The 17806-nt window shown below is 37.9% G+C and overlaps 3 protein-coding genes across 3 annotated transcripts; 1 reads left to right on the top strand and 2 right to left on the bottom strand.

Moving 5' to 3' along the window:
- Nucleotides 1–1374: 1374 nt before the first annotated feature.
- Nucleotides 1375–7167, top strand: LOC133870850 (uncharacterized). Its single transcript, XM_062308093.1, has 8 exons — nucleotides 1375–1879; nucleotides 1998–2138; nucleotides 2321–2548; nucleotides 3580–3787; nucleotides 4475–4611; nucleotides 5382–5462; nucleotides 6467–6533; nucleotides 6627–7167. The coding sequence occupies exons 1-8, from the start codon at nucleotides 1560–1562 to the stop codon at nucleotides 6924–6926; spliced, it is 1482 nt and encodes a 493-aa protein (XP_062164077.1). The 5' UTR covers nucleotides 1375–1559; the 3' UTR covers nucleotides 6927–7167.
- Nucleotides 7168–7380: 213 nt separating this feature from the next.
- Nucleotides 7381–8394, bottom strand: LOC133870851 (multifunctional methyltransferase subunit TRM112 homolog A-like). The gene has a single exon (XM_062308094.1). It carries the CDS (start codon nucleotides 7918–7920, stop codon nucleotides 7552–7554), a length of 369 nt encoding a protein of 122 aa, XP_062164078.1. The 5' UTR covers nucleotides 7921–8394; the 3' UTR covers nucleotides 7381–7551.
- A 2784-nt stretch (nucleotides 8395–11178) lies between these two features.
- Nucleotides 11179–12112, bottom strand: LOC133871632 (uncharacterized). Its single transcript, XM_062309061.1, has 2 exons — nucleotides 11731–12112; nucleotides 11179–11357 (listed from the first exon to the last, which is right to left on the bottom strand). Exons 1-2 carry the CDS (start codon nucleotides 12110–12112, stop codon nucleotides 11179–11181), a joined length of 561 nt encoding a protein of 186 aa, XP_062165045.1.
- Nucleotides 12113–17806: the final 5694 nt, after the last annotated feature.

The raw sequence follows: 17806 nt of genomic DNA on the forward strand, positions 1-17806 counted from the left end.
TCATGATCATAAAATTGATACTATCCATTTAATTTGAAATGAAGATGATCCTATTCCGTTGGACTCATGCAGTTTAAGACTCAGTCCATTAGGGACAATGATCATCTCAATTTCAAATGAAATGAATAGTATCTATTTCATTGTCAGAATTTAAAGTTAGTTTATTTAATGATGTACATAATTTTATATTATTTAAATTTATTAAATACACCAACTTTACATCGGTACGTTAAAATGAAGTGGATCTTATTCCGTTAATTGCGGGTAGCATGCATTTATTGATGAATGTAGAGACGTTTACGGTTTACCCACTCGCAACGGCCACTAACATCCTCTTTATAGTTTATATATCTGTCACTTCAGAGAAATTAGCTGGACATAAATTTGCTTGCACGTACGCACGCTAGACCAAGCAACTTCCAACCCCAACCAACCAGGACGGCAGCTTTAAAGTGTGTTTAAGATCGTGGTTTGGTAGGTAAAAAGTATAATTTTAAGTTAAATTATAAAAATAAATCATTTAAAAATTATGTATTTTAAAATTTACAATTTAAAAGTGTAAAAATGGATCTATTTATTTTATAATCATCACTTAAAATTGGTCCTCCTAATAATATATATACAAGATGTCAATGTTATCACTTTTTTTAAAATTTTAAATAATATGAGACAATTATAAATACTATTAGATACATCAATTTTAAATTATAATGATAAAACAAATAGTATATATGTCAAATTAAATAAAGAGAATCCAAAAAAGTCTTGAACTAATGGCATTTGATGCCGTTTGGTTGTGACTTGCCGGTTTCATCCCTAAATCGACAAGTCTAAAGTCGTGTTGCCACGTACAATTATAAAGTATTAAAATAAATAACAATTTAACATAATATGAAAGTAAAATTTTTGAATTCAAGTACGTTACTATTAGATTGAAGGGGAGTATGAATTTTGACGTTTGAACCCACCCATGAGCCATGAAAATAGATAAATAGTAATTTCACAGGAAAAAATAACTTTAAATTTTATTTTATGACAAATGATAGAAAAATTTCATGTAACCTATAATTCATTTCTTGCATATATTTAACAGGAAAAATATCCCTGGTAACCTTTTTGCTATTGGCTTAGAAATTCTGGACAATATTACATACACTTGAAACGGAATTTATACATTCTTGAGGTTGGGTTAATCTAAACGGAATTACTTGTATTAATAATATAAGTAATTAATTTTATAGTGAAAACTTATATGTAATTGGTTAATAATCCAATTTGTAACGAGATCGATGAATTTAATATTTAATTAGTGTGTGAATAAAATTACACAGTATCTAATTAAAAGCTGTCCTTCAAACCGCACAAACTGAGTTTACCGTGCACGTGTAAGTCATTCACTCGACTTTTGATAGAGACGCAGAGACGCCCTTTCTCCTCACTTCCTCACTTCCTCTCGTCTTTTCTCTTTCGCTTTCAAAAATTCCCACCAAGTTTTCTCTGCTGTAAATTCATCTCCTCCACAACACCTAAATTTCCTGCAAAAACCCTAATTCACCACCATGCCGCCGTCCGTCGACGTAACTGCCGGAGCCGACGGCCGCTGCTCATGCTTCGCCGGCGAGATTGGTGGTTTTCACGGCTATCACGACAGATCCGGTGATCCGGACTGCAAGCATTGCAGAAAATCCGATGCTTCGTCCTCATTTTCTTATTACTCGCCCGTGTTCGATTCGATTCCGTTGAAGGACTTGGAGAAGCTACGGAGAATTGTTATTGCTTCTGTTAAGGGCTTCACAATTGGAGCTGGTCTCAAAGGTGGCCTTGCTCTCTTCTCGATCTTAGCTCGATTGAGACGACGAAAGGTCCTAACCTCCCTCAGGTGAAAATTCGCCGAACATTAAATCTTTTTGCAAATTTCTTTTTCTAATCATTGTTTTGTGAGTTTGTTCTTTTTTCTTTGTTTAATGTTGATTTGATTTTTTTGGTTTGGCGTACAGAAAGAAGGGTGTGATTACGGATAGTGAAGCAATTATAATGGCTGTGAAGGAGACCTTGAGATACGGTCTCTTTCTTGGCACTTTTGCTGGTACATTTGTCTCTGTGGATGAGCTTATTGGTGCTCTGGGCGGTCATCGTAGGCATGTTCTTTATCTTTTATTTGTTAATTAATGTTTTTCTCTTTAAATTATTTGAATTCGAACCAGCTTTTTAAATTAATATATTAGTTATAACGCGTGTCGTGGAGTAAATGATTTGGTTCCGTTGGTGCTCGGATTTGATGGCTGGAGTGTTGTACTGTACCGTTGTTGCTCTTGTTCAGGACTGCACAATGGAGGGCTCTGGTAGCAGGGGCGGTGGCGGGGCCGTCGATGCTGCTGACTGGGTTAAACACGCAGCATACGAGCTTGGCCATATACATACTCATGCGTGCTGCGGTCTTGGCGGCGCGATGCGGGATAAAAAGCCAGCGGTTTGGGCGAATTTGTAAACCTCTCACGTGGTCTCATGGTGACATATTTCTCATGTGTCTCTCCTCTTCACAAATTTTGTATGTGTCCTGTCTTTCCAATGTACTGCAGATTTGTCTGGTTTAATCGGGTTTTCAGATTTTGATATGTTTTCATATAAGGTTGTTTTAGTATATAATTCTGGCAATGAATGTGAGGTATATGCTGCTAAAATATGTATAAAGTTCTTATGACCTTTTGTTCTCTTTAGAAGATTTATTTCCTAATGGTTTATGCCTGGCCATGCTACAATAATGATCTTTAGTTGACTGTTAAATCATGTCAAATAACCTTCTGACAATAATTACATAGATGTTTGATTAGTCATAAATGTTTTACATTATGTACATTCTAATAATATGCTGAATTACTTATATCTAATAGTGAATCAGCTATGTTCGAGTTCGAGTTAACTTTCCAAGTAGCTTAACTACTAAATAGGTTGGGAGTTGTACTAACCTCTGAGCTTAAACAGCTTCTACAGCTGCCAAGACTTGTAGCTAGAAACAAGCTGCTTCCATTGGAAAATTATGAACATACTTCATGGGGATGCCATGCTTTTACTCACGAACATTTCATAGGTTAACCAGATAATTCATTAAGACCTGAATAATTTGTCTCAGGACTGATGTCCAAGAAAGGGGAGAGACTTTTTAAACCTTGAATTAGAATTCTAAACTTTGAATTCACAAGAGAGATGGAAAAAAAAAAGTGATCATCTAAGGTATTTGTTACTTCCTGAAGTCAATGGATGTATTTGGGTTATCCCTGTAAATGCTATACCAAATTAGACACATTTACAGTTCCCAGCCAGATGTATTAAAATCATACATAGTTTATTTTACATTATCAAATTATAGTAATGAAATAGACTCTTTGTTCTTTATTTTGTAATTGTATATGGTGTAATGCATTGTCCATCGCTTCAAAATATCCAAATTGAAGAAGTGTAGCCCCTTATACTTTCATAGGTCAGCAGCTGACTTTAAAATTTATTATGATGCTATGTTTAGAAAGGGACAGTCAGTACCCTTTTCCTATTATACATCTAAAGGAGAATTCTGTTTTTCAGGTCTGCTTACATATTGAAGCAAGAGAGTCTGCCCCCATCATACAAGTCCTTTCTCAACAAACATGGTGGAAAGGATTCCATTATCCTGCAAGGTGTGAAACAGATTGCAAGTGGCATTCCTTTTACTAATTTGGAAGAAATCGAGAAACTTTACGAGGCAAAGGGGGCGAACATTAAATTAGATCCTGATATGAAGGTTCCCTGCTCGGTATGCATTCCCAGGTTTATCCTACTCTTATTTTACCAAGTGATGATATCACACATTTTTGTACATGTATATACAATTCATTAACCAATTAAATGAAGTGATAAAATTGGATGTGCAACATTCAATGAATGCTTATACTTTCTAAATCTAAAATGCTTTTTTATTTTTTGGTCTGTATATACTCCCAGTATCTTTGTCGTTGGGTCATAGTTCTTACGTATAGCACTCTAGTTTACTTGAGTTCAGCATTCTAATGGTATTAATCTTAATAAGTCTCGTCTTTAGAAAAACAGATACTCGGTCATTCAAAAAGCATAGAGCCACTTGCAGGAGTTATTTGACATCAGAATAACCGAACATGTAGATTGAGTAGGTAGGATTCATCAATATGAGGGATACACAATTCTCCTGACTTGTTTACTTGTTTCATGCAAATTTCCTGATCAATAGAGCCTTTGCATGTCTTTCATCCTAATTCATTTAGCTTGAAATTGTAAGGCAGCCTTCGCATGTTGCATTTGCCTTTTTCTAAAGTTCCTGTTCGAAGTGTGTATATACATATTTACTTATCAAAAAAAAGTGTGTATATACATATTTATTTATATTTATATATCCTAGAACACCGTATTATCAATTTATTGTATTTTGCTCAAATTGTTATCGTACGGTTTTTATACTTATTTGCAGATCATACATGGAAATCAGTCATGCAGTGCACATGTTCTTTCTTTCTTTCTTCAAGCCTATAAAAGAGCATTACCAGTGTATCTGCCAGTATATTTGATTCCTGCACTGATAGTTCATCGTCAGGGCCTCCGGAAAAGGTGATGGAACTAGTTGTTTTTCCCAAGTCTTATCATTTATTTTTTTTCACTTTGTTGCTATAAGAAAATGTGTTAAACTGGGTTCTGGTTGTAATTGCTTGAGAATATTCTAGTTGAAGTGTAGTTGCTGTTGGTAATTTCTTTTAAGGTGACAGATTATGATATCCTGCATACATCCTGCTCCCATATGATTACCAGAGTTCCTCGATATAATTTTTATGGTTAACATGCTGGCTAGCTACATAGCTGCATAAGTGTGCTATAAATTCTTGGTATGGATTCAAACAAATTTTGTTTTACCTTATGTTTTGGGAACTAACTAGCTGATGATTTAATGACTGCACCGAGTCTGTTCGTGCATTGGAAGTACAGTTCTTTATACACTTGTTTCAGTTCATCATTTTGTTCCTAAAAGCCCTATCTGCAGTAGATCTATATAAGGTTGATGTCTTTCTTGTGAGACTGACAAAATCAAACTTGAGCACTCAGACAACATTTCTTAGTGCCTTTTTTTCTCCAACCTTTATTCATCATTATAATAACAATTTGAGCACATCCCCTTTACTTTATTCCTGCTTTGTTTTTTCAATCAACAGTCTAAATTACCCACCAGTTTTACGGTGCTTTCGGTCCTTTATCATTGTGCTAAGTACCCCTTGTTGTTTGTGCTTTAAGATCCTTTAGAAATACATATTGGATTTTTGTCAGTGAACTAATGTTCTGCTGGACAGTATCACTGATGGATGATTTATCTGTTTGATTGAATGCAGGCCTTATACTATATTAGGAAAGGGTCTTCTTGGCACTGCAAGATCAAGCTTGTTTCTATCTGTATATTGCTCATCTGCCTGGTTAGCGTCTTTCCTTTTTTTTTCTTTTAATTATCTCATGCACTGTCGTGATACCATTGATTATGCCATGGTCTCTTGCGCTGAAGATGTTATTTGGTACCAGAAGGGTTATGGATTATATTTCTAAATTATAGGGACGCACACCATACATGAATCCTAGAAGTTATGAAACTAGTTCTGAGTGTATTCTAGCTCACTCCAATATGTTAAATGATTGAAATTTTGTAAGGGTATTCTTATTGGTAATAGTTTCTTATACCAAGGACAAATTTTAGCCGTTGAAGGAAAAAAGCATGGTCGGCCCAATCTGTCCAAAGAGAGAAAAAAAAAAATGGTGGATGCACACGTTTGCTGATAAGATGCTATATTTTGTTAACAGTTTTTTTCGTTTTGGTGAGTAGCTGCTGTTGCATTATAAAAGTTGTTCAACTGTTCAAGGAACTACCTATAAAAAAAAAAAACTGTTCAAGGAACTGAGGGGAGGTTTGAGAGTTATGAAGTAGTGCTGTTGAGAGAATTCGAAAATGTTAGGACATTATGCCAAAGCATAATTGAGTTGTCAAGTTGGCATATTCGTCATAAAAAAAAAAAAAAAAAAAAAACCTAAACAATGCAACAAAAAGGACAAGTTTTTTTTTTTTTTTTTTTTTTTTTTTTTTTTTTTTTTTTTTCTATAAAAAAAAAAAATCTCGGAAACGACATCGATCTAGTAATGGCATGTAAGGTACCTGATTATGCTCTTAATGTTTCAATAAAGAAATGCTTTGCTCTTTCCGTGTTCTAGCCTTTTGTGGGAGCTTTGACCTCAATACCAATTTATTGGTCACTGATAAAATAATTAAAATGCTGTAAGAATTGCAAACTAAAATTCTACTGCAAGGCATTTTGCATTACATCAAGTGGTCGAGGAGTACACGTACCCTAAAAGTAGTCAAAGGTGTCCTGCATTTCACCTCATATTTAACACCTGCGATGTTCAGTGACTCATTTTTATTTTTCATCAGGATGTGGACGTGCCTGCTCTTCAGGATTTTCAAGAGATGTAACATTCCAATGGTGGCAATGGGAACGGTATAGGACTGGCTCCAACCATTTGATTTCAAAAGAAAGAAAAAAAAAAAAGCATGCTTTTGCATTAAGAGTAAAAGTTATGTTATTGTGCAGTTTCCAACTGGCCTGGCGTTGGCCATTGAGAAAAAAAGCAGGCGAATCGAGATATCGCTCTACTGCCTTGCCCGGGCTATCGAGAGCTTCTTCACATGTATGGCCGAAGTTGGATATCTGCCAGAGTCGAAGAATTTGAAGAGAGCTGATGTGGTGATTTTCAGCTTATCAACAGCCATCATAATGCACTGCTATGCGCAGGAGCGGGAAGTTTTTCGATCCAAATATTTGAATGTTCTTGATTGGGTGTTTGGCGTACCGCCTCCCCCATGCGAGACCCCACGCTGTAAAAATAGTTAGAAGCTAGGTTTCGAGGAGAGTTATAGATGTTATTGTTTAAACTTCTCCCAAAGTGATTGCGGGGGGGAACTGCTTGTAATGCTGCAGTGTTAGTTAATTTATTATACCTTGCTCGGTGACTTTTCGTGTTCAAAAGAAATTCGAATCACATTTTTTTCTTGTCTAAACTTCATATTCGTGACGGATTGGTTCAAATTGCGCTTTCAAAAGATAAGAAAGATAGCGAATTAGATTGAAGCAACACTTTGGTTGTAATGCTTGGTTATTGTTGTGGAGTGTCGTATGGATAGATCACAGATGGGTTAAAGCTTCAAGATATGTCAGATTAAAGATTGCTCTTCTAAAGCCCTTTTGATTTGTATTTTGATGAGCGATTGGTGTTTTGGTTTGCTTGTTATTGGGTTTTTTTTTTCCCCTTCTTGGTTAACGAAAACAAACGTCAGAATAAAAGAGCTTAACAAACGGAGCTTCTCCTAATTTCCATTCTCTCCAACAAAAACAAAATTCTCAAATATACCAAACAGTCAGGCAAGCACTAGATTCTATTACTTAAAAACCCTAATTTGGTAGAAAGACCAATACCAAATTAACAATATTTGAGAGCCATTAAATAATATTATCAGATTCAGACCTCGTCTTCGTGAAGGAGCATATTGGGGATGCCCTTATTGACGGGGAAGCGGCGACCGGTCTCTGGACAAACGAGCGCGCCCTCCTCGAGGTGGAGCTCCAGGAGGGCGTGGTGGAACTTGTTCAAGAATTCGTCGGAGTCGAGCATGGGCGAGTCGGCCTCCTCTGGGAGCTCGGCATAGCCCATGGTTCGGGCGGCGTCGAGGAGGGCCTTCCACTCGATCTTGGGGAACAGATTTCGTAGGAAGTCCGCGTTTAACTCCACCTGCTTCTCTATCACCTTCTCCACCTCGATGCGGAGAGGAAAGCCGTTGGCCACGCCCTTGATGTTGGAGGAGAGCATGTTATGAGTTAGCAGCCTCATCTTTCGCTGTCAGTCGCGATTGAGTAACAGCACAGCAAAAGGAGGGATGTTTTGGCCTTTTTGTGGAGGCCTCAAGGCCCAACCCAATAGAGAACTGGAGATGATGAATAAGAAGAACTACCAGGAGAAGACGGGACTCTCGGAGGATCCGGTGATCACTGGGACTCCGGGCTTGGATCTGATATCGCTTGGACTCGTTGACGCCGAAACGATCCCCAAGTACGAGCTCACAGCGTCGATGATGAATCTGTCTTCGACGAAGACTTCTTCTTTTTTGTCTTCTCTGGGAATCTCAAGAGAAAATGGTAAGAATAGAAAACGGAACCTCAGGATTTGAGACGCTTAACAACGGCAACGGTGGAGAATCGGAGATGGTGTGTGGGAGAGCGGGACTTAGGTAGATTCGAGGGACTGAGAGACATAAGATCTGAAGGTGAACAACGGCGCAGCTAGATAGGGTTTTTGGTAAAGAGTGTTTAAATATACGGAAAACTCAGATTTGGTCCATAAGTTTTCATTTATTTGGATTTAGTTTTAAGTTTTATTTTATTTTATTTTATTTTTTTTTGGAGGGGAAATTAACTTTCCATTAGAAAACTTGTTAAGCACATACAATCTCCGATACAATAGAGTGACAAACATCAATCCAAACGTGATGACATTGGTGAGCTACTACAAACTTAGCTAAGTGGTGTGCAACCATATTACCCTCGCGTCGTATATGATTGACCTTTCAAAATTGATAAGACTCTAGTAATAACCGGGTCTCCATAATGATGTTTTATTAGGCTGCTCCACACACCTCAGTACTCCCCAACACCAGAACCACCTCCCTCGCATCACCCTCCAACTCAATATAATTGAGTCCCAACTTACGCCCAAATTCAACAGTCCTCTGAGCCCCAATAGCTTCGGCCGTAGTAGGGTCCCTTATATATGGTAAAAACGCACACATGGCATCCACAACTCTTCCCAACAAATCCCTAGCCACAATCCCCACCCCCATAAGCTTCTTACGCCAATCCAAAGCTGCATCCCAGTTTATTTTGATGTTGCCCACAGCTAGTATAGACCATTGAGAAGGGGGATTATGTCCACCATTCAACGGGGCTACCATCGTGTAAGTGGGGATCGCTTGGATGACTGTTTTTAGAAGGATTTCCTTACCTTCATGCGTGAGTAGCTTCTCCTTCCAATCATTAAGCTTAGTCCAAATTCTGCCCTTTATGAAATTAAAAGAGGAAACCCTAGAGCGCCCAATTAAAGTTGGGAGCCCTAGATATCTCTCAAACTGCTGGACAGATTCTGTACCCACCTCTTGCATAATAGCCACTCGAGTCTCCTGCCTTGTGTTCTTACTGAAATAAATTGAGGTTTTCTCCCTATTAATTTTTTGGCCTGAAGCTGCCCCATAACCGGTCCAAAGGTCTTGAACAGGCCTCCATTCTCTCAAATTAGCTTTGCAAAAAGAATACTATCGTCTGCAAACAGTAAATGATTAATCCTTAACCCACCACGTGAAATAGGAACGGCAGTAATGTTCCCCTCTCTTCCAGCAAAGCTAATCAAAGAGCTTAAGGCCTTGGCACATAAATAAAAAGATAAGAGGATAAGGGGTCACCTTGTCTCAGACCTCGGGAGGGAACAATATGCCCATATGGTATGCCATTTATCAAAATAGAGTAAATAACCGTACGAACACACGGCATCAAGAGATTAATCCGCCTTTCTGCAAAACCAAGCTTACTGATGTGGTCGTTTTGTATACAAAAATATCAATAATAAATTTACCACTCGCAATAGTACGAATCCTTGTAGGATAGGGCTATATTGAGGGTGTCAAACCTCAAGGACTGCAGGGGTATTATTATCAAGTTTACGAAGATTAAAAATAACTAAAGAAAAGATTGTTGATTTTTGTTTTCTAAAAATAAATACATAAAAGTAAAATAAACATAAATTTAAAGAAAGTATGGATGAGATAAAGAATAGGGGATTGATTTCACCACTCACTTTATAACAATGATCAATCATAAATTAACAAGGAGAATTCATACTATGCATGATATATGGCTCGCCTCACTCGAGTAGTCAAGAAATTACCTCTAAAGAATAAGTATAATCAATCTTCGGTTGGCACGGACCGTCCACCTAACCACTAAGATGCGCTACGACCCGTCTTCCCTAGGTATGAATTAGCTACGTCTTTAATAGGATACATACAATCAATGGAATAGTATAACCCATCTTCGGTTAGTACGAACTGTCTACCTAAATTACACTAAACTAGGGTGTAGTACAATCCGTCTTTTCTAGGCATGGCCTATCTAATCCTCTTGATCATATATCAATTAAAACCGTTGTATAACAATCATTTACGTAATCACAGAAAATATAAAGGATTGAGTTCAATCAATATAACAGACTTTCTAAGACAAGATAAGAAATTCATAATGATTGAATATAAACATTAAGATCAATTCTCACAGTTATACAACCATCATGCATATAGAAAATTCCAAATTAAAATACAATTAAATCATTGTTATTTGGAAAGGGCTACATCAACACCCTATGATGAATTTAGCCGCTCATCGTGGTACTGGGATGGCCTTCTGCCATGTTCTTCTCCTCTTCAACTTGTAATAGAAGACTTATATGATGTGGTTAAGCTTATCAATATCTTCTAGGTCTTTTTAAAGTGTGCTTTAAGCCCAAAATCAATTGAATTAATTATATATTTATTTAATACCTGAAAACATTAAAACAACACAAAATCAAACAAATAACAATGCTAAGAAATTAACATATATAAGTTAAGGGGTTTGAATGTGCAACATTCAACGCTTATCACTTACGCAGCATAACCTCCAAAAAATTCCACTCCATCCTATCATATGCTTTGCTCATATCAAGTTTAAGCGTCATATTGCCCTCTCTCCCCGCTAGCCTTGTGGCCATTGTGTGAAGAGTCTCAAATGCTACAAGAACATTCTCAGTAATCAGGCGCCTTGGAACAAAATGACTTTGTTCCGGCAAAATAATATGGGGAAGAATGATTTTTAGGCGATTAGCTAGAACTTTCGAAATGAGTTTATATAAGACATTGCATAGACTAATCGGCCTATAATCAGAAAGTTTAGAAGGGGAATTCACTTTAGGAATAAGAACTATATTAGTGACATTTAAATCAACATCAAAAGTACCTCCATTGAGATATGACAGCACTGACAGGCAGACATCCCTCCCAACAATATCTCAATTCTTCTGATAAAAGACTGCTGGAAAGCCATATGGCCTCGGGAATTTGAGAGGATGCATTTGAAAAAGAGCCCTCCTCACTTCATCCTCAGTAAACTGTTGTAGAAGCCAATTTTTCATATCTTCTGAAACCCGAGGAGTGACAAATCTAATACATTCCTCCACACGGTCTGACCCTTGAGATGAGAATAACCGATTATAATAATCTAGGAAGACCCTGCTGATATCCCTTTTTTTTCCTCCAAACCCGTCCTTGCTCATCACAAATACTCTGAATATTATTAATTTTCCTCCTATGTTATGCCCAAGAATGAAAGAAAGCCGTATTTCGGTCCCCATAACGGAGCCAATGCTGCTTAGCTCTCTGCTTCCACCACATCTCCTCACATTCAAGTAACTCATCAATTTCCTTTTGCAGTGATCGGATTTGAGCTACTAGAGACGGTGATTCATGTGTTTGGAGATTCTCCAATAGAGTTGTTTTCTACTTAATAAGTTTTTCCAAACTTCCAAACTTACGGCTACTCCACCCTTTTAGAGCATACTAACAGGCCGAGAGGCGATCCTGAACATTTGAAATAGAAGCATTAATCAAAATGTCCTCATCCCAGGCCGATTTTATGATATTCGGGCATTCCACATCTTTAGCCCACCAAGCCTCAAATTTGAAACCCCTCCTATGATACATTCTCTCATAAACATCCTCCTTAAAAGAGATAGCCAAAGGACTGTGGTCTGAAGTTCTGATAGCAAGAACTAAGACCGAAACTTTAGGGAAGAGTGAACACCATTCTGGGTTGGACATAGCTCGGTCAAGCCTTTCCTTAGTAAAGGAATTGCCCAATCTTCTATTACTCCACGTGAAACAGGAACTAGAAAAACCCAAGTCCCCTAGATGACAATTCTCTAATACTTCGCGGAATTTGGTCATTTGAGACTCTCTACGAATTAGGGAGCCTTCTTTCTCTATTTGATCAACGATTTCATTGAAGTCCCTTGCACAAATCCACGGGACCGGGATACAAGAGTTCAAATGTCGGAGAATAGCCCAAGATTCTTCTCTCTTACTACAATCAGGGTGAACATAAAAATCGGTCAATTTTCAAAAACGATGGCCTTGACGATCCTTAACGATCACGTTGATATGCCGCCTGGAATAATTATAAACTTTCAGATTATCCTCCACATTCCACAGTTGAGCCAACCCTCCACTCCTACCAACAGGATCCACCACAAAAACAAAATAAAAACCAAGTCTATACCTTAAACGATCTAAATACGTTTTCGAACACAACGTCTTCATAAGGAACACAAAATTGGTCATTCTTTCTTTCACCATCGATGAAGGTCACAAACTGTCTAGGGGTTCCCAAGCCCCCGACAGTTCCAATTGAGGAGAATCATGGTGACTAACGGGGCTGTTGACCAGCCACCACCGAAACTGAGTTATTAGGAACCTCTCCTTCCAGTCTTCCCTTCTTACCCTTTGCTTCAGTAAAATCCCCATCAATGGTACACAATTCCTCAAAACACGTTTTGCCTCTTTTCATTGGGTCCAGGGACTTCATCAGAGGCGTAGACCTACACTCTTCAGAACTTTGCAAAATTCCCCCCGTGTAGGCTTCCTTAATTGTTCCCGGTTCTGCATGCACACCATACATCATACTTGCATGCTTGGATATAGACCCCTGTATCCTGAAGGAATCCTCCACAGTATTGGACTCTTACCCACTTCCTTGGTTCTTTTTGTCATTATACAACTTCTTTTCCTTTAATTCATCTTTTGTAACTAGGTGAGAATAGCTTACTTTTGGGCAATCAACCATTTTAATAGTCATTAGTGCAGGCCCACCTATAGATGAGGACTTAGACAAATACTTAGGCCCAAGATCCCGTTTGTGGGAGGCCTCATCCAAAGTCTTAGGCCCAGTTATCAGAGGCCCATAAGATCCATTAGACATATTAATTTTACATAACTCTCTTTGCAACATGGCTTGGGACCCACCTTCAGTTGCTTCCAGAATCGTAGCCACAGGATCCTCAGCATTTAATGACGAATCTGCATTACACAGCTCCATGCAAACCGCCTATAGAATTCCTTGTGGGTTTTCCTCTAGCACATGCACAAAAGTACCCAAAGTCCCATCCAGAGAGTTCTGCCTCACATCCTGTCTATTTCATCACTACTCTCCATGCTATCAACACTACACTTCTCCCTCGGATTTCCAGTAGGACCTGTCAGATTATTGACAATTGAAACCTCCTTATTCCTCTGCCCCACGTTATGGAGCCCACCACTTTCCATACTTGACTGAAAATCCATTAAAATATTTTTCGTACAAACCTAAGTAGGACGGATAGTGGGTCTAGCCGAAAAACTTCTCTCTGATTCACCTTCCGTATTCCCAGTCTGCTGGAGCTCCTTAGACTTCGTCCTTGGCAAAAACTCAGCCCCTCGACCCTTTTATTGTCCTTCCTTCTTCCCTCGCAAGTCTTTTGCTCGAATCCATGCCCCCCAAGATCTTGACGAGGCATCATTATTGAGACGAAAACTGGTTCTACTTATGCATGCCTTATTCGCAAAAAATTCTTCCACAGTGATAGCAAAACTGTGGCAATTTTTCATATCTAAAGGATACCCATATTGCCATTTAACACAAGAGCACGACCCATTTCAAGAGGCATTGAGATATCAATATAAACCCTAAAGCGTAGACATCTTCCCCACCCAACACCATCGCCAGTAACGTCAATATCCTCCACAGTACCCAAAGATTGACCAATCTGGAGCCCTACTTCCTAATTCATACATATTAAAGGCATATCATGCACTTGCACCCAAAACAGAGCTTTTGAAAAGTCCATCTGCATATGTGGTATGTTTACATCCAACTCTATTAGAAGAACAAGGATACTACGGTCAAAAAGCCAAGGGCGATCCTCCATAATGCGCCGTTTATCTGCCATATTAGAAAACTCGAGCAACCACAAATTGCCATGTAATTCCTTAAAAGCCAAATTTGCCAATGTCTTCCAAAGCTTTGTCATCAGCGACTTGAAAGCTTCATTTTGAATACGTCTTTCCAACATCAACTTCCCCAGGAGACAACATCCACTCTTTTCACGAAGATTAGCAGTATCCGCTTCAGTTATTGTTATCCCCTTCCTTTCACCCTCAGTCAGACTCATACTCTTCGCCATACTCTCGATTTTCATCCATCCCAACTTTTCGATACGATGAACTCTAAAATTATAAGAACAAACCTAGAAACCACGAGCGAATCAAAAGCAAAACCCAACACAACACCCAATTGTCAAAGAAACAGTAGGGACTCAACCTCTCACACCTATGCGTTCTTAGAGAGAAAACCTAGGGGAGGACTTAGTTTTAGGTTTTCAATTTCAAGAATGTGGTTTTTAAGTTTTGCCTAAATTTAAAGAGAAATGTTAGGTACTCCTGTTAATTGTTATCCAACCCATTTTTTTTTCTAAACAAATAAAATAATAAATGAAAGAATAATAACTTAAAAGAGATCCACAAGTATAGGATGGGTTGGACAGCTGGAGTACAAGGGTGTACAACTTAGCATTTTTCAATTTTGAAACAGGTCTCTCTATCTAGTAATGCTACATGTCATATTTGTGTCTCAAAAACTGATGTGACTTTTCAAATCACCATTGAATTTGTAATAAATCACTATTGAATTTTGATTACAAGAAAAATATGGTGTGACATTTAGAATTATTAAAGTTAAGGTTTGGCATATAGCATGTGTGTGTCATTTGACACATCAATATTCATGCCAACACCAAAATGCAATGTCACGTTAGGAAGTATAAAATTATTCAAAAACAAAATAACTGCAAAAACCAGTCAATCTTACGCAAGAAACGCAAAGAAACACAAAACTTGAAAATCTAAGGAGCAAACCCATGGTAACAAGAGACTAACTAAATGATCTCTCTTTCTCGTCATTTATTTTAGAAAAAATTTAAGATAAATACTTGAGTCAACGTGCCTTTTTAAATAACACAAGTGTTTTTTTTTTTTAATTTTTAATTTTTTTTTTAACTTCATAAGTCTTCCGCGAATTTGAAATTGGTCATTCTGTTAGTTTTTCAATCAAATTTTCACCGGGCGTTAGTGCCATATCGACATTTTTGTCACATCACATTTAAATAGTATTTTCATTTTAATTATTTTATTAAGAAATAAATCATTTAAAAAAAAAATGCAAGATCCCATGGGGTCGTAGGTCACCCCAACCCTTATGGGGTGTCTTGCGGCCGCCCTCAACCCCTAGGAGTGGCAAAACGGGTTGGTGTCGAGCTTGGGTTGACACACAAAATCCAAATATGACACATTTATGGATCGGATAACCCGACATGACATGCTTGACTCGTTTAAGTAACAGGCCGTGTCGAGTTGACCGACCCGAATGACCCGTTTCTTTTTTAAGGTAGAAACATGTGCTCAACATGGTTTTTGACAACAATTAGGCGTAGAAACAAATTGCAAAAATTTACTCCACCCTGAAAATGATCTTTCCAAATCTTATCCTCAATATACTCCTCCCGCATTTCTCCCTCTCACCATCCTCTAACAATCTCAGGTTCAAATTTCACATCAAGAGAAAGGAAAACGCAACTCATAATTGGAAATAAACTTCTTCCAAACCAGCTCTTCTTATTTTTTGTTTTTCAATCAAAATATCACAATTACTCATTCTCCTAATCCTCTCCTCATTCCACCCCATTTTTTCTCTAAAGATATGTAAATAGTGGTAGGAAATGGACATAAAATACAGAGAGAGAGAGAGAGAGAGAGAGAGAGAGAGAGAGAGAGAGAGAGAGAGAGAGAGAGAGAGAGAGAGAGAGAGAGAGAGAGAGAGAGAGAGAGAGAGAGAGAGAGAGCCTCACGGTGCTAGACGACGGGGAGTCACGGACACACAGTGCTGGATGATTGGAATGGGGAGTGGAGTCGTGGTCTGTGGAGAGTGATGGCAGGGAGAAATGAGGAATGTGAGAGTGAAAAAAAATTAGGGTTCGCACTTAGCCGGCTAGGTTTTTTTCTTGTTTAAAGGAAAAAAAAAAAAAAAAGGGTTGACAGGCCTTAGGTCAAGCGGGTTTACTTGTTTATAAACGTGTCATAAATGGATTGATGACCCGAACTCATTTAACACAAATTCAAACCCTATAACTTCGTGTCAGGTTCGCAGGTCGTGTCAAAAATTGACATCCCTACCAACCCTCATAGGAGTGGCTTACAAGCTACCCTACCCCCTACCCTTGCCAACCCCAAGGGGCCGCAGAAGTGGCTAGCGGTGGGGGTACTTCCTTTTTTCTTTTTAAGATTCTATTTTTTAAAGAAAATTATTTTTAAAAAAAATTATTTTTTATTTTACTGTGATGTGGTAAAAATGCTGACATGGCACTAACAGATGGTGCAAATTTGGCCAAAAAATTGATGAAAGGACCCGTCACCCATTTCAAATTTGCGACAAAATTATGCAGTAAGTATTGAAAAATAAAAAATAAAGCTAATATTTTATTTAAAACGACACGTTGACTTAGGGTTGGGGATTTATCTTATATTTTTCCTTTATTTTATTAACAAGAATCTTCACCTCCAAAAGTTAGTATTTTTATTTTTATTTTTTGTCAATTGATATGTTATATACTCACCTATGAGCATCCTTATCGATTAAAAACTAAATAAACAAACTAAAACTAAAACTAAAAGTAAAAGTTAAAAATAAAAATAAATAAAATTAAGGCTTGTTTAGTTTGCGGAATAAGTATTTACTCGAAAAAGGGAATAGTTATTTCTTGGAATGAAAGAGAGGAATAGAATAGTTATTCATACTCTTTAGTTTGGTGACAATACATATACTTTAATTGGAATCGAATCAAAATTACTAAAAAATTCCCACATTATTTCTTATATTTATTTTTTAAAAAAGAAAAAGAAGAAAAAGAAGAAGAAGAAGAAATCGTGAAAACTAGTGGTCGGCCATCCATAGAAGAGTCGGCGGTGGTCGTGACCATCGCCGGAGTGGTCTTTGGGGGTGGTTGAGGCCACTCGGCTCCATCGCGTACGTTTCAATTTTTTAAAAAATTAAGAAAAGATTAAAAAAAAAATAATAGTAATATTGGTGGTTTTTTTAAGAAAATGTAGTCTATTTCTCTTCTTTTTTTTTTTTTTAGAGGAATATGTATTATTCTTCTCGGAAGTGAATAATTATTTCAATAAAAATAACTATTCTAAAAAATAAACTCATAGCAAATAAAAAAATTGACTATTCTATAGAACTACCAGTAGGGGTGTAAATGAGCTGATCCTGAGCGGGTATTGGTTGTTCGGGATCGGCTCGTTCAAGTTTTACTCGATCTCGATCTCGATCTCGAGCTCGAGCTTGGGACGAGCCAAGAAACTGAGATCGAGCTCGGCTCGCCAAGTGTTAAACCTTGTGCGAGATCGAGCTCGAGCTCACCTATTAGACGAGCACAAGCTCGAGTACTCGGCTCGACTCGGCTCGGTTTGAGTAACAGAAATGGCTGGCACCCAAACAGAGCGAGTCCACCGCCCAAAGGTTGGGAACTGCGTGTGATGGCTTCTCCAACG

The sequence above is a fragment of the Alnus glutinosa genome, chromosome 6 (genome assembly GCF_958979055.1).
Source record: "Alnus glutinosa chromosome 6, dhAlnGlut1.1, whole genome shotgun sequence".
Classification (NCBI taxonomy): domain Eukaryota; kingdom Viridiplantae; phylum Streptophyta; class Magnoliopsida; order Fagales; family Betulaceae; genus Alnus; species Alnus glutinosa.

Coding starts and splice junctions, on each gene's coding strand:
- LOC133870850 (XM_062308093.1), top strand. CDS start 1,560: ATGCCGCCGTCCGTCGACGTAACTGCCGGAGCCGACGGCCGCTGCTCA. Junction 2,139..2,320: donor GCTCTGGGCGGTCATCGTAG/GCATGTTCTTTA, acceptor GCTCTTGTTCAG/GACTGCACAATGGAGGGCTC. Junction 6,534..6,626: donor CAATGGTGGCAATGGGAACG/GTATAGGACTGG, acceptor GTTATTGTGCAG/TTTCCAACTGGCCTGGCGTT.
- LOC133870851 (XM_062308094.1), bottom strand. CDS start 7,920: ATGAGGCTGCTAACTCATAACATGCTCTCCTCCAACATCAAGGGCGTG.
- LOC133871632 (XM_062309061.1), bottom strand. CDS start 12,112: ATGACCAAATTCCGCGAAGTATTAGAGAATTGTCATCTAGGGGACTTG. Junction 11,358..11,730: donor TCAGGATCGCCTCTCGGCCT/GTTAGTATGCTC, acceptor TCTCATCTCAAG/GGTCAGACCGTGTGGAGGAA.